Here is a 27,233-nt window from a genome sequence, read left to right as displayed (position 1 = left end):
ACTTACACACACCAAATACATTTTAAGTATTGGGAAACTGTATGCAATGCCAATCCCTTTCTATTTGAAAAGTAACAGCTCCAAAATCATCTAATGTATCTATATCCATATACATATGGTTTTTTTTCCCATTTTTGTGTTATTATTTTCAATCAAAAAAATTCTGTTGATTAACGGACTACTAATGCCAATAAAATTACTCAACACAGGTTTTGAGTTTTAAAAAGTTTATTATGGACAGCATATTTGCCTTGACTCACATTTTTAAAAATCCACCTCATTTCTATAAAATACAGTACTTAACAAAAAACTCCAATACACTATATGTTGGAAGTAATTAACACTGTTAGAAAGAATAATTGTGCTATTCCATTTGATAATTAGGTTCTGTTAGTCAGTGTGTCCAAATGTAATTCTATTACACAACCCTACTATGGAGATTAGTAAAAAAGAAAAAAAAAGAAATTTGCCAAAAAACTGAAAGAATAGAAAAGCATCATGATTTATAGTAATAAGTTAAAAATCTCAGTAAGGCAAATTTGATATATACTTGTTTCCAACTAGATTATTTTGTTTTCCAAACAAATTCTGAGGCTTTATTTGTGTGATTATAAAGTGAAAAGACTTTTAAAAATATGACAATGTTAATGTGGATGTGTATTGACTCTGAATTAGTCACATATACCAGTAATGTTGCCATTGCCTAACATATTTTTAGATCTCTTCTGAGTCAGGCATCACAAATGTAGAACTAGGAAGGGATTTTAGAGGTCACTGAGTCCAGTCCCCACATTCCCCACATTTTCCAGATGTGGAAACAGAGGCTAAATTAGGCCAAGTGCTTTGCTCAGGGTCAACCTGACCATCATTTCTGATCTGAATTTGAATTCACTTTCATGATTTGAATTCAATTCTTCCTCATTGCAAGACCAAGGCTCTACCTACTCTACAACCTATCTGGAATTACCTTAAAAGTCAGTTTAATAACCACATAATAAATGCATTGTTTCCTCTTTATAATTACCACTTGTTTTAACCCCAAATAGTACTAGACAGATGCATTTAGTAAATATGGTTCCAGACTATTCTGATTGCCCACAAAAGCCAAAATAACCCTCAAAGGATAAAGACTTTTATCACTATTGGTTGTATTTTCAAAAATTGTCTCTATCTGTGATTCCATTGGTATAAGGAGTTCTCCAATATGGAAACACCCATTTGACTAATACAGATCAGCAACTGTCCTGCAAGTTTAAAGTCTTAGAGTTTCTCAAGAAACAGTGGTTACATATCTTGTCTAAGATCACACTTCCAGGTATCTGTCATAGGCAAGATTTGAACTTCGGTCTTCCCGACTTCAAGGCCATCCCTCTTTCACTTTATGTTGCCTTACCTTTAAAAAGAACAAGAAAAATACAAGGTATTCCAGAAGTCATACTGCAGTTTTAAGCCATTAAAACTGACAACTGCACTAATATTTCTGGGACACCCTATAGACCCTTAAAAAGAGAAGAGTCAAGGCTATTGTCCTAAAGAAGAGACTATGTACTGTAGTGACCTCCTTACATAGGCTCTGGTTTTTTACTTTTAATGAAAAAATCAGTCACGTTATTATAGTTACACATGCCTCCAATATGCCTGTCATTAAGTATTTCCCCTCCCAACTTTAGCACTGAAGTTGAGCTACCTAGTTCCCAAGTGATAAGAGTGAAGGGAATAAGCATTTATTTGGCATCTACTATGTGCCAGCCCCCTGTGCTAAGCATTTTATAAAAATTATTTCGTGTGATCCTCGCAACAACCCTGCGAAGTGGGTGCTGTTATTATCCCCATCTTATAGTTGAGGAAACTGAGAAAGAGTGACCTGTCCAAAATCACATAGCTGGTATGTGTCCGAGACTAGATTTGAACTTGGGTCTTCCTGACCCCAAACCCAGCACTCTATTTACTGTGCCACCAAATGTGTCCTTGTTCCACTTTGAATTACATATCACAAGAAACTATTGTTGTAACTCACTTATCTGCATATGAAACTTAGCAACACAAAACTCAGTAGACAATCCATGCAACCCTCATGTACTGCTATATATGTGTGTCACTCTGGTCAAAGAAGAAATTCAGCAATAGTTAAGTGCAGTAGATATTACTTTTTTTTTGCTTTTTTGGAGGGCAATTGGGGTTAAATGACTTGCCCAAGGTCACATGGCTAGTAAGTGTGTTTAAGCGTCTAAGGCTGGATTTGAACTCAGGTCCTCCTGACTCGAGGGCAGGTGCTCTATTCACTGCACCACCTAGCTGCCCCTGAAATTACCTTTTTATGGTAAATTTTTAGCAAAACAAAAAGTATGTTGAACAGCCCCATAGTCACTGAAAGGAAAAATGAATAGGTAATAGGAATGTCAAATATAAATTTAGTGTCTGAATACAAGTGAGAAAGCTCTTTTTTAGTGACTAAATACAAGAAAGTATTATTTGGGGATAGATTATTTTAAATATTATATAATGAGTTATATTGATTAGGTAGGGTTTATTGATATCTGTATCGACCGTCAGTATTATTCATAAAACATATTTCAGGCTCTTTTTCCTACATTGTTCAGTAAGAAAGCATTTTATGCCAACCTTTTACGTTAAATTCTTAAAGAAAAATATATGCTTTATATACTCATGTCAGTGCAATCTCCCTTATCTAAATTTCTTTCTTTTTCTGTGTAATTCACATATGGATGACTCCATTTGGCTTAATAACTCTATAAGATTACAAATAACAATCAAAGTGCTTTATAGAAAATTGATAGAGCAACATTTACATTAAATACAAAATATACAATAAAATAGAACCTCTTCTTAAATAGGGCAGCAGGTTAAAGAATAATCCCCTAAATTAGGTAACATTTTATTTTAAGAGATGTAATTATAGGATCATATGACAGTTTAAAGAGGGATTAGAGATCATCTAAAGCAATTCTCCTATTTAGATGAGGAAATGAAGGCTCACAGAGGGTCAATGTCTTGCCCAAAGTTACTTGGGTAGCAAACAGCAGAGGCAGCTTTGAACACAGGCCTATTTGAAGTGCATATCCCACTCCACCACACCGTGCTCCCCTCTCATCCTTTCCACGGACCTAGTTTTCACATTTATATGTTCTCATGTTATACTACCTACTTGTGCTTCTGTAGTTTCTACATTATAATATGTATAGTGTCTCTCTCTGACTGCCATGACTTTTTTGAGAAATAGATACCTAAACATTTTAGTTATATTAATGTGGTTCAAATTAATTATTGCCACAAAATGTAAACTTCTGTCCTAAGACAAAAATTGTATTTCCTTAAAAGTATATATTTCCAACTGTTTGTATATAACTCAGGTGTAAAATACTGCATATGAACCATATGGCCAATTAATTGTGAAACTATTACCCAGGAAGAGATTAATTTCAATTTTTAAAGTCCCAAATACATTTGTTCCCCTTTAAAAACAAACAAACAAACAAACAAACAAACATCTTAAATAGAACAGTTTGGAAATGAACAGTAGTGCTTCTATGTTACAGCAACCTAAAGTATTACAGTATATTCGGTTTCCAGCAGCAGGATGCAGATCATTCACTCTGGGCCTAGTCTCAGGCTGACTGAAGAGAAGATGAGCCCCAGGCTTTTACACACGGGAGCAATGAGAACATCTGTAACGCTCTTCCATACTGTCTGCACTGATGGCAGGACCATTAAACAGGTCTTTACAAAAGGTACCACAAACCTAGAATGGAAGCAAATAGTGCAAGACATATTAGTGTGAAATATGTTACCAAATACACCCACTGATTATTATACCTTCCTAAAACAGAACAGGTAAGAATTCATTCATATAAATCTGCATTGTAGGTTTAAAAAAGAGTGATAAATTTGTCCCTTTAATAGCTATGTATATCTATATCCTACCTCTATACCAATATGTGTACTAGCAACAAAACACCCACAAAGCATGCTAGCTTTTAAATATTTTACTTTTTAAGAAATAAGGATATTTGCTAATTATATTCAAGAACCTAAGTGGAGTAAGACTGCATATTGCCTAGATTATATCATACAACCAAATGGGTAGCCTGTTGAGTTGTTCTCTCTATATAGGTATTTCTATTTTGAACAGAAGCTACAGATGGACAATGAATTGGCTCCAGGAAAAAGTAGTGGGAGGAAATTAGGATGGATAACATTTGGGAAATGGTGTAGTTCTTTAAATGATCCTAAATTGTTTGCTACCATAAAAGCCCACTCTCTTAACACCCATACGCCTCTGATGTTGACATATGGTCCTGAATCATAAAATGCCATGATCTTAGAAGCATCAAAAGTATGAATTACTTAAGGCCAATGGAAATCCAGTTGGTAGGTACATAGCACATCTAATATGTATATGACAAAGGTATCATGGAAGAGATAAGTGATGAAAAAAAGGAAATGGGTTGGTCATTTAGTATCATGGAAGAGATAAGTGATGAAAAAAGGAAACGGGCTGCTCATTTTAGTAGGAAATGGGCTAGTCATTTAGTAATTTAGTCTTGGTGCCTCTGAGATTGTAAGACTTGAGAAGCAAACCCTCCCATACATTGGGCAGATCTTCTATGAAGGATTTATGGGGAAAAACCATAGGTAAGAAAGGCACAAGATGGGAAAGTGTAAAGAGATTTTGATCTATTTTGGGAAGAGTAAGAACACCAAACCTATGGACTCATGGATCTATCCAAGTATATTGGGTATCCTAACTTCAGTGCTAAACTTTTAAAGAACTAAGGCAAGAAAACTTCCTTCTGGTTTATGGGTGTACTTTCCAAAGTACCTAATACACTCATGATTTTAACCATCTACATTTTAATTGACATTTTGTTTAGCTCTCTAGCACAAGGCAACACTAATGTTCATTAAAAAATTTAAATGTTAAAGTTCAAATATCAGACTCTATCTAAAGTATTTTATTAATGACTTTCCATTGGGCTCCATGATAATGATGAATCGAGGTTGACTGGGAAAATATTATGTTACCCCTTAATAATGTAGCTCATTGCTCCTTGTCCCCAGAAAATGTCATCTTCCAACTACCCTGCAAATATGACCATATACAAGCTTGATATGACATAATTAGTTGTGAGAGGTGCTAATTTCATTCCTCAACACTTGCCTTATATGTCTATAAAGTATAATCAGTGAAGCCAGCAGAACTTAAAAAAAAGATTCCTTTTCTAAGACTCTCTTAACAAATTGTGATATAGGATTGTGATGGAATGCTATTGTGTTATGAGACTTTTTAGGGGAATAGGTTCAGAAAAAACCTGGGAAGATTCATTTGAACTGACACAAAGTGAATTGAGCAGAACTAGGGAAATAATGATAAAGACTACTGGGGTCAAAACAATGATCCACAACAATCCCAAAGGACTTATGATGAAAAATGCTATCCATCTCCAAAGAGAGAACTGATGAACTCCGAGTTCAGATTGAAGCATATTTTTTCATCTTCTTCATTTTTCCCCACCATGGCTAATATGGAAATATATTTTGCATGATTTCATATTATAATGGGTGTCCTACTGTTTGCCTTCTTAATGAGGGAGGGAGTCCCATAAGGGAGGGAGAGAATTTGAAACTCAAAATAAAACAATGCCTACTAAAAAAAATAAAATTCTGTCTCTTTTTTTTTTGGAGGGGGAAAGTAATTGGGGTTAAGTGACTTGCCTAGGGTCACATAGCTAGTAAATGTGTCAAGTGTTTGAGGTCACATTTGAACTCAGGTCCTCCTGACTCCAGGGCTGGGGCTTTATTCACTATACCACCCAGCTGCCCCTGTCTCTGTCTTTCTGAAATAAAAAAAAAACCAAACCTCGTAGAACATAATTTGCCTTTGTACTGCCAATATCGTGTACAGTTTTACATTTTGCATGGTTCCTGATAAATCCTAAATGAATAGGCAATATATCATAATAAAGTATATATAATATGTATTCTTCCCTAGATAAATGTGAAATGTGTTATTACTTATTTAAGTAAATGTAGAAGACAGAAAAAGGAAAACCAAATTGGAACAAGACTAAAGGATTTATAGCAAGTAAAATCCACCAAGATGCCTTACAATTATCAAATGCTCAACAAATGTTTGTTGAATTGAATGTATTATCTTGACATTAGGTATAACTCCATTTTGCATATGTAATAACAATAATTATTATACTGATCTACCTTGAAGAGATATGTAAAACAATCATTCCAAATAGCTTAAAATATTAACCCCTAAATATCTTAAGTATTACATAAATGTTAAGCATTATTCTAGTTTTGAATTACTATGCACCTGAAAAACTAGATTATGCTTTGATCTTTTTATATGCTATTCATTTTTTCTAGTATGACTGCAATTACTTATGTTCCCAACTTTTAAAATAAGCTCTTAATTAACCTTCATTTTGGTTGTCATTCTCTTTGAGCACATAGGTATTTCTGAACTCCCTGTTGTGTTGCCATATGCATGATGGCTAATACCCACGGACTAGAGTGCTAATTCTAAATGTGTTAATACTAAATGCAAGGTTTATTCCATTGCACAGAACAGTGAGGTTGATCTTGGTATATCTTTTGTTAGTTCTATGTGGCATAAAATACATGAAAAATTGACAGTTTTCCAAAGAATTTATGTATTTTATCTTTTGATATGAGCCATTCAGTTTGCCTTTCTATACAACCCAAATTCAACTTCCAGTCTACCAAAGTAGTAAACACTTTAAGCAATTACATGAGACAATTAATTACAGGGTAATGTCAGTACTGTGTAGTATGAATAAAAGACTTGATGTTGGGAACTCTTGACTTCTGATCCCCGTATATTATTCATTTAATGTGTGGCCTTGGGCAAATCACTTAAGTATTAAAATGTGAAGGGGAAACACCAACACAGACTTGGCTATCATGAATAGCGTTTATTTAGCACCAGTAAGATGCTATTTTCATCATTCATAAAGATTAGGCCTATTTCTCAATTCAATACTATCTTCGGCTGGAGGTCTTACATAGTTCCTCAAGATTCTACACCTTCCCCTTTAAGGTCACCTCCTGTCTACACATGTTGTCTCTCCACTAGAATGCTTCTTGAGGGTAGAGATTGTTGTTGCCTTTATTTGTATATCCAGTATAGTGGCTAGCACAATGCTAGTTGATTTGACTTGTCATATAGTAATACTAGCACTCAAGAAATACTTATTGATTTCTAAATCAATCAATAGTGGAAAACTGATATACAACAAATTCAAACTGGTAGGCTATAAGACAGATCAATCAACATCGCAATTAAACTGGAAAATATGAGTTTGATACTTCCCTGTAGTCTAGGGACCTACTTCTGTTCATATAACATATATCTCTCCACCAAGCTACATGAAGTTAGGGTCACACAACAAATTTTAACTTTCTAGTTTATCGATATAGAATAAACTCTCCCTGAGGGTTTTTGTTTATAGGATGTATGTGTACTGCTTCATTTTGGGAAAGTCAATATTTCCTGACTTTGAATGTCAGTTTCAATCTTTCCCAAATTTTAAATCAAATTTAATATTCAACCTCCCAAATGGTTTCCCTCCAAGTGACCAAATCAACTAGAGCTCACTAAAAGCTCTGTTCAAGCTCATGAATTTTGGCAAGCATTTTAGATAAACAAGTACTAGACTTAGAATGTATAATGTGTTCTTGTCTAGACATGAAGATGATGTTGCTATATGACTATTAGTAAGTATAGATTTGAATTGACCAGAAATAGGGATGAATTCTCAATAATCTGGTCATCCTCTGTGAAATTTAGTTTCCTTACGGCCAATGACATGTACTTGCAAAGATAGATTGCTTGAGTATGTTCTATGGTATATCATCCCAAAAGCTAACTGGCCTAGGTAAGGATGACCTTGGCCTCATAGGCACACTTTTAACCATATAAAAAGAAATATATATGTGTATATGTGTGTGTATTAGATTAGTTGTGCTTTGGCTCTAGGTTCCATTGTTGCTTACCATCCCATCCCTACCATTTTCTTGGTAAACTAACTGAAATGTGTCTATTTTTGTTTCCTTTCCCAAGGTCTTCCTTTAGTCTAGCTTCAGATACTGGAGAACACACAGGCATTATGTAATGGTAATGTAAGTCATTAATAATGAAGCCATTTTTTTAAAGTGTAAACTAACCTTTAAACAAATTTTTGAAATTACTCCCTTTACTTTCAATCACAGCTGCCTGATGACAGATGTATGGCACAATTAAATATTTATGCCTCATATGCAGTTCATTTAAAAAACAGGCCATTTAAATAATACATATTACAGGGTGGAAAACTAGTAAGATGACTCATGAATGAAACAATATCCCTTTTGCAGGCTAGCCAGGTGTACAGAAGCATCATTTAGTTAATTATATTTTTATTTACAACTTTCCACAATTTAACTTATTTCATCTCTCATTTTATATATAACTTTTGAAATTTATATTTGCAAAATTCTCTATAAAGTAATATTTCACAAAAGATTATATAGCAATTTTATTTATTATTCACATTTTATAGGAGTGACTTACTGACAAAGAGGTTAAAGGAGTAGCATGAAATTGTATCCTAAGTTATAGAAATAATTCTTACTCTGTGTTGACTTTGGTGAATCTGTTTCTCTCCATATTATTTTAACTGAGCAAATAAATTTGTGAGCTAATATCAGGCTTTTCAAAAAGTTTCCACCAGTTATGTCTTTCCTTGATAAACATGAAAATTCATATATTTTTTGAATCTAGTCCTTCATACAAGAATAGTTTTTCATCTCCATAGCTACTTTGGAGTTCTGCAAAGCTAAATTCCCTAAAGTTGGCTCAAGCTGGTGAGCCAACTGAATCAGTGTTTTTTAAAGACCATTAAAATCCAAATTATGAAGCAAAGGGAAGGAAACATTGTGTCTAGTTGTAATACTTTAGAAACTGCTTATGAACCCTGAGTACACTGTAGGAGGTGGCAGTACTATGTAACTTGACAAAGAACACAGAGAATGTCTCAAAAAATTCTCTGTTCATGGCATTAATATCTTATAAAAGATGTTTGGAAATTCTGTTGCTATTGAGGCAAACATAGTATTATGAATATCCATAGAACATCAACCTGAAAGGCCAAGCTTCAGTCTCCATTTGAGGTTTTCTATTTCTTAGCTTTAAAAATCTTAGATCATCACACAGAGATGCAGAGGGGTGGGTTCTAACATGTTTAACATTCATTACCTGTTTTGCTAAAAGAGTGAAAAACAAGCATGGTGGGACTTAAATTTAAAAAGAAAAGTTTAAAGGAACAACTGTTTTCTGATGAGATCATACTTAGTACTTAAAACATGTTAATGAGACCAGACCACCTCAGATAGCTGCCAGTTTTAGACCATCAATCATTCCTAACCTCAAAGGGTTGTTCTGAAAAAAAAAAAGCCTGTTGTATATCAGCCCTTTTCTGATAATGTTTGAAATGCAGAGATGGAATCTCTCAGAATTATTTTCTCTCAGCACAAAGTCTATACATAGAAATATTTTCCCTCTAGGTAAAATGCATTTTCCCCTCTTGCTCATTAGTTCCTTTTAAAGGAGATTTTTTAAAATTGATTTTGTGACACAGAAATAATGTGAATGTGAATAAGGGTATCCTCCTCACTCTACTCATGTCCAATGGGCCACCATGTTCTTTGCTTTCTTACCCAGTCTTTTCTCCTTTTGTTGTATTATAGTTGAAAAGTACTGAGGTTGGGATGGAGAGGAGAGACTCATTTTTCCGGAGCTTGAGTCATTTATTGTCATGGTAGATGGGTCCCTCCTCTACAGTTTCTCTTCTTACTATGCCCACCTACTCCTTACTACAGTTACAGCAGAAAGCATTGCTTTATTGGGTTCATACACCTGGGTATAATTGCTGTCACCAAAGTCTGTCTAGAGCAAATTTCTTTTGAGGGGTGGAGGTGGGGTGGTGAATGGGAAAAAGGGGGTGATTACAGAAGAGTCAGGCCTAGAACCCCGTCTACAAGTTCCAACATGGCTCTAAATTTGCCCAGCAGGGGCATGTGGCAGGAAGCATGGCTTCTGCCCACTCCACCTCCAGCCCCCACCCTAAGGGTGCTGTCACACCCCCTTTCTAGTTCGGTACAGGTCCTACAAATCACATTACTTAAAATATTCTAAGATTGTGCCTCAGAATTGTAGTCTGGAGTGTTCTTTTCAAACTACCAATTCACACTCTGAGGGCAAATATGTTGTATTCTTTATTCTAGTTGGGCCCAAGGGGGGGAGGGGCGGAGCAGGTGGGAAAGGGACTCCCTTAAGGTTTCAGCAAACAATACTGAGGTGGAAAGGGTTCTCACCAGATGTGCAGGCAGCTGAGGGTTGCAAAGAAAATTCCTCCCACAAAGGCCAACGGGATAGCCAGGAGCACAGTTAGGACCTTGTAGATCAGGTACTTGCTAACTTCAAAGAGAGCATGGCTGCAGATCCAAACTTTATCAAAGCTGTGGGCGGACTCGGGCTCCGCAATCACATCCTCAAAGCCCAGCTGGGGAAACAAGAGAGACCCTCATCAAACCCTTGGGCGCAGGAAGATGGGGTTGGGGGCGGGGAAGGAGACCTGAAGAGGAATGGAAAGATCATGACATAGTCCCCACCTTAGAAGCGGACTCAGGGTTTGGCTGCAAAAGTTACCCCATGCCTGTTCTTCCTTGTTTTAAATTGGAGAGTGCGGTAAGAGAGCCACGAGAATCACCATCTCTGCCCCCGGGAAGGGACCACTTGTCTCCTCCCGCCGGACTTTCTCAGGCTCTCGTCCATCCCCAGACGCTGATGGGACTTTCTGCAGCTTCATCCAGAGCCAAAGAGCCGGCTCTCTCTTTCTCTCTCCTCCTTGCCCTCCGCAGAACCTCCCTCTCGGCCCCCATTCCCAGCCCTTGCCCTCCCACCGCCTGCCACCTTCAGATGCGTGTTGAGGCCCCGTGGATCGCGATCCTGGATGGACTTCACGCTTTTCTCGGGCTCCGGGTAGTCGGGACCGCTGTTGCGGCTGTAGGAATCCTCGTCCATGTAGATCTGGGCGTCCGCTTTCTCGCTCTCCAGCCCCATTGCTGCTCTCCCTGCCCGCTGTGCCGTGGCTCCAGGGCGCTGCGGATCTCCGAGCTGCGGCCCCAGCCTTCCTTTTTCCTCCCCCTTTCTCTTTCCACCAGCCTGGTCCCGGGCGGGCGGCGGCTGCTTTCCCCCCTCCTGGCTTCCCGCTGGGCTGTCCCGGAGCCCCGCCCAGCACCCGGGCGAGCCACTGGAGGAGGGACAGACACAGAGTGAGAGAGGGAGCAAGGGCCCAGGTCCTCTAGCACCCTCTCGGATGCCCCTCCACCTCCCCAGCCCGTCTCCCTCCTTTGCCCCTCCCTGCTTCCAGGACCTCCCGCCCCAGCGTCTGGCTTCTATGGCTCCCGGGGGTTTTCTTTTTCTTTTCTTTTTTTTTTTTTTAATTTCCACAGCGGGGAGGATAGAGAACCATTTTTCTGGGTCAAATCCAGGGCTTTTCAGAGGAAGGCCAAGCGACTGTCCACACCCCCACACCCTCACCCTAGATGCAGAAAAGGTATCTCCAATCCACCCATCCCCAGAGTCCCTCTGAACTTTATGGGTCTTTAACGGAAAAACTCCTAGGTTCCAGTGACTTGCGTGGAATCTGCTGACAGATAGAAAGTCACAGGTATTCAAAGATAGGCCAGACCTGGCCTATGGGATAGCAGCACCCACAGGTCTTAAGGCTCTGAGCTCAGGGAGGCACAGTGGGTGTGGTTCCTGCCCTAGGGAACTTCACTAGGTGGCTTCTTTTGCTGGAGGTTGGTGGCAGTAGCCTCAAGACTCCTCTTTCTTAATATGTTTTTAAAAATCCCCTCCCCCCTTCTGATCCATTGAAAGTATTTCATTCCCCTCTAAGATGCAACCAAATTTAGAACAACCTTAGATGAATCGCTTAAGTAAAACTACTTACAGAGTCATAGTACATTAGACAGACTTTCCTGTTGATGATTTATTCCAGGAAAGGTAGATAATTCTTCTTCCACCGTTCATATTCTTTCTAGTTCCAAGGAATCTTCTCATACTAACACTGTAGGAATTGGACTCCAAAAATTCAACGTAATTGAACAAGCATTTATTTAGCTCTGACTGTGCTCAAGGCTCATTTCAAAGCCACTACTAGAAGTGGCATCCTACCCTCAAGAAGTTGACATTTTACCTGCAGTAGACAAATAACTGAAAGGTAACATGAAGCTTTTTCTCCAAATTGCTTTATTGGAGATTGGTTAAGTGGAACTTAGTTAATGGGATGAAATGGTGACTAATATACTTATTTTGGTTCATTTATCATTGCATTAGGATTTCATACTTAGCAGAAAGCCCTAAAATTTTAGACGCCATGGAAATTGGGGAGGAAAAATTCTACTGAATCTGAAACTTCATTAATCTCACACATCTTCAATATTTCAAGTATCCGTGATTGCATCAGTGATTTCCCCCTTCATGTTTTTAGCAGGTAGTTTAATGATCTACCACAACCAATGCCTTAGCAGGGGATTTAATGGGCTATTATAGCCAAAAAACTTCAGAGACTCTTGGCCAACCCAAAGATGTTGAACCTCTCTGAACTTAGCCAAGATGAACCCAAGATAACATATGTGAAAAGTCCATTGCTGGGCCTCTACTTGATGCCCTCCTACTTCGATAGAACCTGCAAAGAGTTGCACCCTACCGACATCACCCAATGCCACCTTCATACCAGAACAAGGAATAGAGGGTTGGTAAAAGAGGTTCCTGATCAATTCAATGGATTTATAGGGTTGCATACCCTTGACTAGGACTGATGAGATTTCCCACTGAAGGTTCTAGACATGCACATTGACCTGTTGTGTGTATGTGTGTATACATATATATTTTTTCCTCTTTTCCCATTACAGATGAAAGACAGAGACATGCAAGTGAACTAAAGAGCTAGGTATAGAGAGCACCAGTGCAATGGCACAGCATTATTGGAAAAGACCAGCCATCTTCTCCACCTCTTCAGATGGCAGGCTCTCAGACTAAGAGATTACAGTGGCTGCAGTCATTAATGGAATACTGAGAGATCCTGAGCCAAGTTCCTGGACTCTGAGTAAAGAGACCCATTCCTGCAAGGGCAGTGGCAAGGGCACACATGCCTTCAATCACATAACTGCTATGGAGAGCAGAAACATGTAGCTGGAGCTCTGGAACCTTGACTTTCTGAATAAATGCTTTGAAGTAGTAGAGTGGTAGACTTGGAGACAGGAAGATCTGGGTTCAGATTCTTCTGCCTTTAAAATTTATTAGTAGTGTGAAAATAGCCCCAAGTCATAGTTTCCTCTAAAATGAGGGGGCTGGACTAAATGGTTTCTAAGGTTGCTTCCAGTTCTTAGTCTATGATCCCATGATACCCTCAATGTTGAAAATTCTGTACTCCCAACTTTTTAGAGGAGGGAGAATTTTTTTGGGTAACAATCCTAAAATTCAACTTTCTACAAAGAAGAGGGATTCCTGAGCAGCACCAACCTAGGGTTGTCTCTAAAGGGAGCTAGCCTTCTATAGAGAGAATTATTCTTGAGGAGCTCCAGCATCTTGGACAGAGAAAAGTATTGCAAACTTGAAACCTGAAGAGTATCAGGGAATTTTAAGCAGTGCTATGGGAGAGACTTGCACTTTTTCCTCTGCTAATATTGTCAGTTGTTTGAACAACGTATGTCCAATTAGAAAATCTATCTCTAGTGAACCTAGAACCATATTTGTTTTCTTTCTAAGGATTCCATGATTCCCTGAATGCCATAAGGAATCTTGTATGGGATCCCAGAAGTGAAAACTGGTGGGGGTGGTAGAGGGAAGGGTGGAAGAGTTTTGTCTTATGAGCAGCCCCAAATTCATTTCTCTTCCAAGGGGAGTCCAAATCATAAACTATTGCTATAAGTAAAGAGGTGTTTAAGACCTTAGGGAAAGATGGGCCTCATCAGAAAGTGAGAATTGTATTTGTTTATTGTTTCAAATTTTCCTTTGAGTAGAGTAAAGGCTGTCTTGTACCTAATAATTTGTGTTGTTACTTTGAGTGCTTTTATGGTATCTAAGGAACCTTTTATCCATCTCAGCAAAAGCTGCTATGTACCCAATATTTGCTTTGTTACCTTGAGTGTTTACATCCACATTTGTAAAGACAGAATCTGTATTGGAACTGTATTCAGAGATTTCCCATAGGCAACCCTGTTTGGTGAAACAAAAGTCAAAGAGTTATGATTTTGGAGGACTGGATTAGTATAAATTTAAAGTCTGTGGTGTTGGTTCCCGGATTATAGACTTGTCACAAAAAGACTTTCGTTGAAGATCCTCATTAGGTAAAAATGAAGCACAGCTCAGAACTGCTATGCCAGTTTCTCAGGAACTTCAGAATAGGTGGTGGATGTGATGCATTGGAAGTGCAGTGGAACCTGATTTGAGTCCAGAGTCTGCCACTTACTAGCTCTACATCCTTAGGAAAATCACTTAGCTTCTCTGAACCTTAGTTTCCTCATCTGTAAGATGGAAAACATAATATAAACCTTACAGGGTCATTGTACATAAAGCACTTTTTAAGACATAAAACTATGTAAATGTGAATAGATACTCTTAAGTTTTTAATCTCTAAAGCTAACTGTGGTTGTCTGTAATGGGTTGCTAGAAAATAAATTCCAGAAGAGATCCCTTTATCCTTTGCTAATTACAAAATAAACAGACTTTCAATGCAAGTTTAATACATTGGGTAATACGTCTTTGGAGAAACAAGAAAGTGGTAATTGGCAGGGCTTGTCTCATTTTTTTTAAACTCTTGCTTTCTTTTCATTGCTTTTTGTCCTTTGTACATTGAGACCAAAGCCATATGAGTAACTGTTTTTGAGTTTCTTCATTTGATTAGGCAATATCACGATGATATTTAAGGTCCCTTCTATAACTAGAATTTTATGACTCCAAGTCAGTAGGGCTGGGTAGACAGACCCTTCAAATTTGTAAGAGGCAAATATTGTACATAAATTCATTGTTAGTGCAAACCTTGAAGTCTGTGAATTTGAGGATCTGTTTAGTCAAGGCATATGTTGTCCAGTGGCTGCGTGGCTGTAAAAAAAAAAATTAAATCACATTTACATAGCACTTTTCTTTCCTTGAAAAATCTTGTTTAGGAAGTATATTATTGTCATCTTAACTTATTTTGCATATTAGAATTCTGAAGCTTGGAGAGATTAAGTAACCTTCACACAGCTAGTAAGAAATAGAACCAAGACTTGAAATGAGGTTCCCTGCTCCTAAAATCATCTTTCTTTCCCCATGGACCATATAATCCTGCCTTCTTTCTGAATACAAAACACACTTTTTTGATGATTTATAATGAAAGTGTTACAAGTGTACAAGATAATTAAAAGACATAAAAGATCCTATTCCTTGGTAAAAAAAAAAAAAAGGAATTGATTGGAATTCTTCCCCATTGAAGGATTTAAAAAATATACACATTTCCCCAGAATCTTTGAATTGAAATAGACCTCAGAAATCATCTACTCTAAATGTAACTGAGCAAGAATATCCTCTGTAAACTTCCCCAAAGGAATCTTTTTACCTCAGGGAAAGCCCATCCACTTTTGAATAGCTTTAAGAATATAAGGTACAAAAGTTTGGCACTCTGAAGAATTTGATTTATCCTTCTTAACTGCAAATGGCCTCAGTGTCTTTATGGATGATGCTAAGGTCTTTCACTATTCTAATCACTCTTCTCTAGATATACTCCAGTTTGTCTATCCTGTGGATCCCAGAACTGACTGCTGTATTCCAGGAATGACCTGGTCAGGGCAGATTATCACCTCTGTAAGCACGCTGTCTCCTTGTTGTTGTTCAGTCCTGTCTGAGTCTTTGTGACCCCACTTGGGGTTTTTTTAGGTAAAGATATAGAAGTTCTTTGCCATTTCCTTCTCCAGTTCATTTTACAGAAGAGGAATTGAGGCAAACAGGGTTCAGTGACTTGCCCAGGGTCACACAGCTAGTAAGTGTCTGAGGCTGGATTTGAACTCAGGAAGATGAGATGAATGAGGAAGATGTCACCATTCTACTTCTTTCTTTCCTATTCTTTCTCGCCTCTTCTCTTTTTTTAGGGATCATAACAGAATAATCGACTCACACCATGCCATTGATTTATGTAGACTCCTTCTAATGGCCCTATTTAATGATAAAGCTCTTAGCAGTTACATGTGTTGGCTTCCCATATAGGAACATAAACCATTTAACTTAATTAAATTTATTAAGTCTTTTATGATTACTCTTTCATGTTTACTATTTTTATGCTTCTCTTGAGTCTTATGTTTGAATGTCAGATTTTCTATTCAGCTCTGGTCTCTTCACTGGGAATGAGAAAAAGTCCTTCAGTTCATTAAATGTCAAGCATTATGTTCAGTTTTGCTGGGTAGGTGATTCTTGGTTGTAATCCTAGCTTTTTTGCCCTCTGGAATATTATATTCCAAGCCCTCTGATCCTTTAATGTAGAAGTTGCTAAATCTTGTATTATCCTGACTCTGGCTCCATGATATTTGAATTTTTTTTTCTTTTTGGCTGCTTATAAAATTTTCTCCTTGACCTGTGAGCTCTAGAATTTTACTATAATATTCCTGGGAGTTTTCATTTTGGGATCTCTTCCAGGAGGTGAATGTAAAGCCAAGCACGAGCAGCTTCCAGAGGACTGCTGCTGTGAACAGCTTTCAAGGTTCTGATTACATAGTGTAGCAAACTCTCTCTTTATTCAATAACAAACCACAGCAAAACATTCACAGAAATCAAGGTACAGCATTCACAATGTTACAAATTATCACAGAAAATCAAAATACAGTATTCACCATGTTCAACTCAACAGTTTATCACTAAAATGGCCACATAGTTTTCACCAAAGTGGTCATGTAGTTTTCAGCAAAGTACAATCTTTTATTAACTCAATCATTTGATCATCCTTGTGGAGGCTTGCCTCCTTAAGGATCACAAAGTACAATATTCAAAGTTTTTCACCCATGGGGTGCAATTAAGTTACTTCAACAGTCACTACTCAGTACCCTTTTAAGGGGTAGTGGAAAATACAAAAGCCATCCACCCCTAGTTCACAAGTAAATTACAATTTAATCAGTAACTACTCAGTCAATTTCATCAGTCACTACTTAGTACCCATAGAGAGGTCTTTTCATCTTGACTTGGGGCAGGCTTTCAGTTCCCATGGTTCCTCTTCCATGACCCCAACTCCTGCCCAAATCTAACCAACTGCCACCTGAGTTCAAAGGCAGACAGCTCCCAGTTCCTTGTCCAGCTCTGCATGCAGTTCCTGCTCTACATTGGGGCTTGCAGTATCCAGTCCATCTCAGATCCTTCACAGTCTCTGTTTCTGGAAAGACAAGGCTTAACAAAGCCACAAAAACATTCATACCCATTAACAAAGTCACAACAACATTTGTACAAAGTACCGGCACCACAGTCATGCTTGCTTCCTTAGTCTTCTGTGGCTTTAGCTGGCCCTGGGAAATCCTCAGCAGCTCCAGCTGGCCCTCAGAAGTCTTCAGCAGCATAAGTTCCATTCTCAAAATCAAAATCACTTTATCCAGTCTCCATGTGGCTTTCTCCAAGAAATTCGGTCTCAGTTCTCAATTCTTATTCCTCTTCTCAGTTCTTCTCAATTCTTAGTTCAGTCTGCAGTCCAGCAGCAGCTGCCCTGCCTCCACCATGCTCACCCCAGGAAATTCTGTCTGTCCAGCTTGTGTTCTTCCTTATATATGGTATAACTTCTCCCTGTTCTACCCCTTCCTATTACATCAGCAACTTCCTCCCAACTACTTCTGTGTTAATTAAATAGCTTAAACAAAGTGTTAACTTGAAACAAGGTGCTAAGTACTTGCTTACTTGCCAATACCAATACCAAAGGGGCATGGAAGATCTTCAGATTCCATTAACATTACAGTGATCAGTAGATTCTTTCAATTTCTATTTTACCCTCTGAATTTAAGATATGAGAAGTTTTCCTTGATAATTTCTTGAAATATGATGCAAGGCTCTTTTTTTGATAATGGTATTCAGATAATCCAATAATTCTTAAATTATCTCTCTTGGATCTATTTTCCATGTCATTTTTTTCATTGATTCCCCTGATATCCTTGAGCTTTTGTTCTTCCAGATGAGTTTTGTTATTATTTTTTCTAGCTCTGTAAAATAATTTTTGATAGTTTGATTGCTACGGTACTGAACAAATAGATTAATTTAGGTAGAATTGTCCTTTTTATTGTTTTGACTCAACCTACTCATGAGCAATTAGTATGTTTCCAGTTGTTTAGATTTGACTTTATTTGTATGAGAAATGTTATATAGTTGTGTTTATACAATTCCAGCTTTGTCTTGGCAGGTAGACTCTCAAGTATTTTATGTTGTCTACAGTTATTTAAAGTGGAATTTGTCTATCTCTTGTTGCTGGACTTTGTTGGCAAAATATAGTAATGCTGATGATTTATGTGAGTTTATTTTGTATCCTGAGACTTTGCTAAAGTTGTTAATAATTTCAAGTAGTTTTTTAGTTGATTCTCTAGGATTTTCCAAGTATAACATCATATCATCTGCAAAGAGTGCTAGTTTTGTTTCCTCATTGCCTATTCTAATTCCTTTAATTTCTCTTATTGCTATAGGTAACATTTCTGGTACAATATTAAATAATAGAGGTGATAATGGGCATCCTTGTTTCACCACTGATTTTGTTGGGAAGGCTTCTCCTCATTACAGCTTAGCCTCATTATAGATAATGCTTGCTGAGGTTTTAGATAAATATTGCTTATCATTTTAAGGTAAACTCATTTATTCCTGTATTCCTTAGTGTTTTAATAGAAATGCATGCTATATTTTGTCAAAAAAAGCTTTTTCTGCATCTATTGAGATAATCATATGATTTCTGTTAGTTTTGTTATTGATATGGTTGATTATACTGATAGTTTCCCAGGTATTGCACCAGCCCTGCATTCCTGGTATAAATTCCACCTGGTCATAGTGTATGATCTTGTGATATATTATTGTAATCTCTTTGCTAGTATTTTATTTAAAATTTTTTTGCATCAGTATTCATTGGGGAAATGGTCAATTGTTTCTATGATTTGTTCTTCAACCTACTTTTTTTTTAGGATTAGACTATTTAATTTCCAATTAATTTTTACTCTTTCTTTCCATTGTCCATTATTGAATGTAATTTTTATTTCATTGTGATCTGAAAAGGATGCATTTACTTTTCTGCTTTTCTGCATTTTTATTTCCTAATACATGGTAAAGTTTTGTGTAGGAGTCATATGCTTCTGAGAAAAAGGTATATTCCTTTCTATTACCATTTAATTTTCTCCAGAGATCTATCATATCTAAATTTTCCAGAATTTTATTCATCCCCTTAACTTATTCCTTGTTTATTTTTGGTTAGATTTATCTAGTTCTGAAAGGGAAAAGTTGAGGTCCCTCGTTAGTATAGATTTATTATATATTTCTTGTGGTACCTCATTCAACTTCTCCTTCAGAAATTTAGATACTATACCATTTGGTGCATATTTGTTTAGCATTGATATGACTTCATTGTCTATGGTATCTTTGTACAAGATATAGTTTCCTTCTTTATCTTTTTTAATTACATCCATTTTTGCTTTTGCTTTGTCCAAGATCATTATTTCTACCTCTGCTTTCTTTGCTTGAACTGAAGCATAATAGATTCTGCTTCAACCTCTTACCTTTACCCTGTGTGTATCTCTCTGCTTCAGATGTGTTTCTTGTAAACAACATATTGTAGAATTCTGTTTTTTTAATCCATTCTGCTTTCTCTTTCCATTTTATGGTTGAATTCATCCCATTCACACTGTAAGGATAAAATGAGATTATATGTATGTATGCATAAAACACTTAGCACAGTGCCTGGCACAAAATAGGTGTTATGTAAATGTTTATTCCCTTCCCTCACCTTAATCAAAGGTGTTCACTATAGTCACATAGTAGTTCTAGTAAAGGGTTCAAGTTAAAGATATATTTCTCATGGATGCTTCTCTTTATGGAACACACTGCTATGATTGCATTAAGACCCAGAAAGTCTCACAATCTCCTAAACTAGATGTATAATAATTTAAAAAATATTGGTTTTAATATCTATGCAGGAAAACTAAGTGAATGAAGAAATCCTATTATCCAGACCATGATGTGAAGTACATGATGTATGTATATACACAAATATGATACATATTACACATAAACAATGAATTAGACCCAGAAGTGAATAGGAGATCAGGCTAATTTGCTTTGCATAAATCTTAAAGTTCTTTCAATGAAGATCCCAGACATCTTCTGGATATAAAGACCCATCTTTTTATGCTAATATACTTCTGTGGATATTGTCTGGTAGTGAGTTATGGGGCACTATAGTATAGTCTTTGGAGAATTTTTAAATGGAATTCCACTCAAAGTGAAATGAAGAGCCATATGGTGGGGATAAGCACACTGTAATACATTAAAAAGAACTACAGAGAAGTGATATAAAGTATTTCATCAAAGAAATGTATGGTAAAAAAAATCAGCTAGTCATATAACTGCATCTTTACAATGTCAAAATAATTTTAGGAGGGTATTCCATATGTTGGGTGGAACTCCTGTGTCATATCTTTAAGAAGATATAGACTAGAGTTGTACAGTTCTGAGCAGGCATGCCTGGGCTGCATCATCAGAGGAAATATTTCACATTATTCAAATAATTTATGCATTGGGATATTGGAAAACTTTTGGGTGGCTCCACTGCTATATATACTCTTACATTGTAGACACTTTCTAATGCTTACAGCTACTTAAAAAGATGATGTTTTGAGCACGGGATATGAATTTCTGGGCCATGCATGGCTTAAAATAAAGGAACAACACACCTCTAGCTGAGGATGGAGTGACCTAAGAAGGGTGATTAAGAGTGTATTTGTTTTGTATCTTGCAAATTTAATGAAAATAGTTTCATACTGAAAAAGGGAGGGCAATCTAGTATATACACACATACATACATACAAATACACATGTGTGTGGTATATACATATATAACCACCCAGGACAAGGGGTAGACTGGCTACAAAATCCTCTGAGATTATATGTGTCTGTTACTATGTAAGATATACACACACACATACACACATATATGATGTGTGTATACTACATATTATATGTGATATAATATATACTACATATTATATACTATGCTATATATTATAGGTATGTGTGATATCCATTATATATGTATACATATACATATATACTATACATGTATGTGGGGGGAGAGAGAGAAACCAGAGATCTTTGGGAAGAAAGGAAAATAAGGGGAGATCAGCCCTCCAAGGAGCACATAGAGGTTTTCACTCACAGATATAGATCACATGAGACTTTTTTTTTAAAGCAGAGTTAAGAAACTTGCTCAAGGTTACACGGCCAGTTATTTCTGGGTGTGGTGCTAAGTATCTGAGCCTGGATTTGATCCCCAGGTCATCCCGACACTGGGACCGGTGCTCTTACTCTCTGAGCCACCTGGCCACCCCTCACATGAGACTCTTAAGGAGAATGAAAGGAAAGGTGATATCCATCTCGTGTCAGCAGTAACAGATTGGAGCAGGAACTGATATGGCCATCTCCAGTTCCCTTCTGTAAAACCATAGGAGCAGGAGAAAGGAGGGAAGCAAGCCCTCAGAGAGGGGACAATGGTGGGCCTTGCCATATCCAAGCCTGACTAACATTTATGTTTTTCTTAAATTTGTTCTGTTAAAGAATACATCAGCCAGGTTTTATACTATAATCAATACTTATAGTCTACCCCTTTCTTATGTTGCTGGATGTCCCTTTGTTCATGATATGAGGACTCAGTGGGAGCCCCACAGGAAAGAATGATCTGTCCTAGAACAGGACTGGGAACCCAGCCCCCAGACTACTAATAGGAAGTCATGTTCTCTAACTTGGGGCATAAGCACGAGCCATTGAAGTGCAGAATCGCTATGAATTTGGGAATAAATCTTCCTCATGTTTACACATCACACACACACACTTACACATATATAAGTATAGATGATATAACTAATCATTTCCCAAATCAGCTTTTCTTTTCTAAATGCCTTGCTTTGGTGGCCAGGAATAATGAATACACCAGCTGTGTCTCTAAAATCTTTAGTTTTTTATCAAAATTTTGTAATCTTTCGCAATGCCTTTTAGATTCCTTCTGGCCATATCATTTATACCCATGTGAGTAGCCAGAAGTAGGTGTTAGTTATCCAGTTTGACAAGTCTTGGAAGGTTCTCTATCACATCCTGGATATAAGCCCTGGAAAGACAGTGACTTCTCTGTTGTTATCAAGTTGACTGTTAGCTTTTGGAATACTAAGCAGAGTCATCAACCGCCTACCACTATTCTTTTCTTCTTCCTTTTATACATTCTGGATGATCCTTCATCTGGCAGCACCTGTGGACCCATTTTATCATTCCTTTAATTTATCATTCCTTAGAGGGCTATAGCACATGCTCGCTTCCTTCTCAGAGCTTCTCTTCAGAAAGAACCTCAAATTTGTCTCTTAGCCCCAGGGGTCTAATCCTTCCCTTCCTCCTCTTTGTGGCATTTCCATACCCTTTAATTTCCTGACATTGGCCAGGATTCCCTGTTGCCTCTTCAGATCCTTTTTCTTCTTGGTTTTCACACAGAAGTCTTCTAGTTTTATTTGTATTGTAAAAGCCTTCTTCATTGTCCCTGCTAACCTGGAAAAGCATTCCTGGAACAATTTGAACTAGTTCGCGGATATTTGTTTTGTCCTCAGAGTCTTGGCTCTTAACTCTTTTGCTCTCTTCTCTTTTCCCATTTCCTATTTTTATTCAATTGTTCATAGAGGACATTTTTTTAAATGTAAAATAAACAATGAGCTGTCTTACAATGATTAATTTTAAAAAGAGACACCATCAGTTCTTTTGTGTGTATTCTTCAAAAAAAAGTTGTATTTCATCAAAGAAGGGTAAAATATTGATTCTGGATCAATAAGAAGCCAAACTTTAGACCATAAAATGAATTTTGATCAATATCTGCTTGCTCTCTAAAATGGCCAATCAGATGTCATTGTATACCACCAATCCCACCAAAAAAGCAGATGGTTTTGTTGTATGTGCTTGTCTGTCAGAGACAGCTTGACATGGTGGGAAGAACTCAAAATCTGGAGTGTGAGATCATAGTTTTATTGCTTAGTACCTGTGTACTCTTGGAAAAGTGTAATGGGAATGTAAATTTGTTGTTGCCATCTTTCTAGAATTGTATTGTGTAAGATCTTCCCTGCCCCTAGGTTAAGTGCCCCTGGAGCCTGTGGTGGGAGGCTTGTTTTTCAGGAGATACTTTGTGATTGGGCAGTGGGTCAAGAGGGTTGTTACATTCTCTGAGCCAGGAGAAGGCTATATAATCCCTGATGTGAGGAGTTGTTTTAGGGCTCACTTTGAGAAGTGTTGTGTGATTTGACCAGATGAGGTTCTGGGCAGCTGTTGAGAGCCCCCTGGCTTTGCCAAATCCAGATGTTGATGCTACCCTCTCTGGTAAATGACTAGGTATGGATGTAATGGTTGGAAAGTTGAAGGTCTGTCTGCTTGAAATGTTTCTCTGTCTTGTAACTTCTGCTTGTAAAATCTGTATACTCTGAAGTTCGGGGTGCTGACCTTTTCCCCTGAACTAGACAAATGATATGTTTGATTGATTAAAGCAGGATTATTAACCCATTTTGAGTTGCTTTCCTTTAGCAAAGCAGATCTAAGAATCTGTGTTGGCAGCCACCCTGGGGATGCTAGGGTGCTTGCTGCTACAAAAAAATCACTTCTGCTCCCTTGTTCTCAGTTTTTTCATCTGAAAAATCAGATTAGGATGATCTCTAAGATTACTTTGGTTTAGGATTCTATTAAATATATTTCACAACTATTCCACATAATTTTCCAATTGTCACATCTTATTATTCATTTTTCTTTGTAGATCTCCTTTTGTAGAATACAATTTGAGAAATACTGAATTATTTGATCGTAAGCTCCTCAAATCTAGAATACTTGATAACTTTTTAAAAATGTTCAGTGGCTAGCACTTCTCACCTCCACCTCAGAGAATTTTTTCTTCCAAGACACTGCATAAGCCCTACCTTCTCCCTTATCTCCACAACTGCTAATGCCCTCTTTTTCAAATTATGCTATATTTAAGTACCTTGTATTTATTTATATTTATTCTGCATATACTTGCATGTCCTTTTTGCCCTCTGGTTCTAGGACCTCAGAGCAGTTTTCCTTGATGTGTGTTGGAATGTAAGCTCTTTGAGAGTAGGAATTGTTTTGTGTATTTTCCCTCCAGCTCCTAGCAAAGTTCCAGACACACAGCAAATACTTATTGATTGATTGGCAAATATTTATTGGCTCATAGGAATTAGAGCTCAGAGACTATCCAGATCATTTACTTCAGTCCCTTCATTTTGCAGATGTGAACCAGGTCGCGAAGACAAGTAAAAGCAGAGTTAGAATTTGAGTTTATCTAGTGCTCTTTTCACAGGCTTACTTTGTTGTTGTTTACATTCAAAGAGGACATCATGATGTCAGGCTCAAGGTACAACGTGTTCAGTTGTGGCTGATGAGTCCAGTACAAACTCGGAAGACTCCACTACAGGTCAGGCATAAACAGTCTGGACAAATGGGATGGAGATGTCTCTGAATTTGTGCAGCTCATGTATCCTTTGTGCTACTGAAATTCTGCTTTGCTTATGGAGTACAGCACCTTCTTTGATTCAGGAATGCCATGCTAGGCAGATTTGTGCCAGCGTCTTTCATGTCTTCCAATCAATACTAAAGTTCACCAGAGAGATCTTGAGAGTGTCTTGATGCTGCTTCTTCTGATTTCCTTGGGAGCACTTGCCTTAATTAGCCCAAGGCAAGTATTCACACAAGGTCAAAAGAAGGGGTACAAGAACAGCAACCTGTATAGATTAGTTGAATGAATGAATGAGCCACAGTGGTAGATGCTACATTTTTTTTTGCATGTTATATGCAAAACAAACTAAATAGTACATTCTTTTCCTTTGGAATTTATTATCTCCTTTATATCATCATAGAACAAAGAATTTTAGCTGGAAGGGACCATCATACTTTACAGATGGGGAAACTGAGACCCAGAGGAGTTAAGTAATCTGTCCAAGGTTAAACAGTAAGAACTTGACTTCAAACCCAGGTCTCCTGATTCCAAATTCATCATTCTTCTCACTGTTCTACTCTGCCAAATAACTTGGACATCCCAGAGTATATATTTACCAGGACTTAGTGTCATTGAAAGAACACTAATAAGTTAGCTTTCACATTATAAACATTCATGCTTTGTGTCTACAAAACTGAAAATAGGCACTCAGCTGCTGAACTAAGCACATTTCTCCCATTCTTCTTTCCTTGTTATGGCTCATGTAGAAATGTAGAATATCAATACATCTGACTTCAAAGTCAAGCCCTAAAATTAACAACAACAATAACAAAAAAAAATTACAGTACCAAATTGGTAGTTAGAGCCTTCAGATAAATGTCTGCTACTAAATTTATTAAAAAAAAAAATAATTCCCCATGTGAAGAAGCACTAGCTCATCACGGAAGCCTGAATGGAAGTTTTGTGCAATTTTTTCCTCTATATCCCTTGGTTTTTGTCCACAATGTGTGTAGAATAGACTTTGGATCGGTGAACTAAGACATTTATTGTTTTATAGTAGCTTGTAATGGATGCCAGCTTAAATCATTGCGTCCTTCAAATAGTACAGCCTCTGGCCAAAAAACTCTTTTTACATACACAACCCCCCCCCTCCATTTTTGGCAAAAGTAAATCAACACCCATTGCTGCTTTCAGGACACAGAACTCATGTGTTTAAAAAAATTTGCTATTAGCTATAATCAGACTCTGATCTTTTTGAAAGTTCAGTATTAGTTCTTATGGTATGATTACTTCCATCCTCATTTAAAACAATGAGTGACACAACTTTAGATTTATTTTATCCTGTTTTCTGTGAGGAAATGATCTCTCTGTTTAATCTTTTGAGTCTCCCATTGATTTCTAGACTACTTTCTGGCTTAATAAGACATGAACTTAGGATGTTGATATTTTATCTTTCTGGAACACAAAATGGGTGCTTTTAAAATCTTTGTGGGCATTAACTTTTCTTTTTTTTTTAAATGCTTTATTAACTTCTGATTTACATAGTTCGTTTCCGCCAGATTTTGAGTTACAAATTTTCTCCCCGTTTTCCCCCCACCCATTCCCCAAAAACAGCAGTCCCACAGGATATCCCCACCTCTGATCTGCTCTCTCCCATATTTTCTCCCATACCCGTTTCAACTTTTCCTTTAGTATAAATTAGTCATTTTGCTCATAAGGAAACTAAGACCCAGTAAAATTAAGTGACTTGGTTAAGTGCAAAGCCATTGCTAGAAACTAGGTCTTCTGATTTCCATAGTCTATTGCCCTTTCCACTAAACCACATTATAGATCATAGATTCATAATTTTTGAATCAGAAGGATCTAAGAGGACATCAGGCCCAAACCTTTAATTTTACAGAAGAAACTGAGGCACAGATATGTTATGTTATTTGCCCAGGGTCATATGACTAGTATGTTTCTGAGATAGGATTTGAACTCCTGTCTTTCTGATTCCACATCTAATGCTGTAATCCAATTTGCCTCTTTCCCCTGCAGTTAAATATACAGGTAAAAATTTCAATTTAATTATTCTGTTAAATTATTCTGAACCTAACAAACAGCAGATAAAATGAGCTTTTTTTTAATACATTATGGAAAAGAAGGAAGGACTTATTCATGAAACTGCTAATCTGTTATGCACAGCTTGCTTTTCTTTATAGCTATATGATAAATTCATTATGTAACTTTCAAAGCTGTCCTGCTTATTGGTGATTCCTTCTGGCTTTCTTTCTATTTTCTTCTTGTTTTGTTCTTTAGAATCTTATTCTCTTAACTACCTCCTTTCCCCTTATGCCCCTATTACAAACACCAGTTTTAAAAGGGTAAAACAAAGAGTAAATTTTTTAAAATTTACAAAAACAGAAACGA

The 27,233-nt window shown here is 37.2% G+C and overlaps 1 protein-coding gene across 1 annotated transcript; it reads right to left on the bottom strand.

The window, feature by feature from the left end:
• Window positions 1-210: 210 nt before the first annotated feature.
• Window positions 211-11,438, bottom strand: CAV2 (caveolin 2). Its single transcript, XM_069107076.1, has 4 exons — window positions 11,006-11,438; window positions 10,408-10,595; window positions 3,574-3,760; window positions 211-1,393 (listed from the first exon to the last, which is right to left on the bottom strand). Exons 1-3 carry the CDS (start codon window positions 11,153-11,155, stop codon window positions 3,610-3,612), a joined length of 489 nt encoding a protein of 162 aa, XP_068963177.1. The 5' UTR covers window positions 11,156-11,438; the 3' UTR covers window positions 211-1,393; window positions 3,574-3,609.
• Between the last annotated feature and the right edge of the window lie 15,795 nt (window positions 11,439-27,233).

This window comes from Petaurus breviceps, unplaced genomic scaffold, assembly GCF_028583685.1.
Source record: "Petaurus breviceps papuanus isolate PSGF00001 unplaced genomic scaffold, PetGlider_PUasm1.0 84, whole genome shotgun sequence".
Classification (NCBI taxonomy): domain Eukaryota; kingdom Metazoa; phylum Chordata; class Mammalia; order Diprotodontia; family Petauridae; genus Petaurus; species Petaurus breviceps.
Note: the sequence above shows the minus strand (reverse complement) of the source record. Positions and strands in the feature narration are given on the sequence as shown.

Coding starts and splice junctions, on each gene's coding strand:
- CAV2 (XM_069107076.1), bottom strand. CDS start 11,155: ATGGGGCTGGAGAGCGAGAAAGCGGACGCCCAGATCTACATGGACGAG. Junction 10,596..11,005: donor GCCTCAACACGCATCTGAAG/GTGGCAGGCGGT, acceptor TTGTTTCCCCAG/CTGGGCTTTGAGGATGTGAT. Junction 3,761..10,407: donor CTCAGCTGCCTGCACATCTG/GTGAGAACCCTT, acceptor CTTCCATTCTAG/GTTTGTGGTACCTTTTGTAA.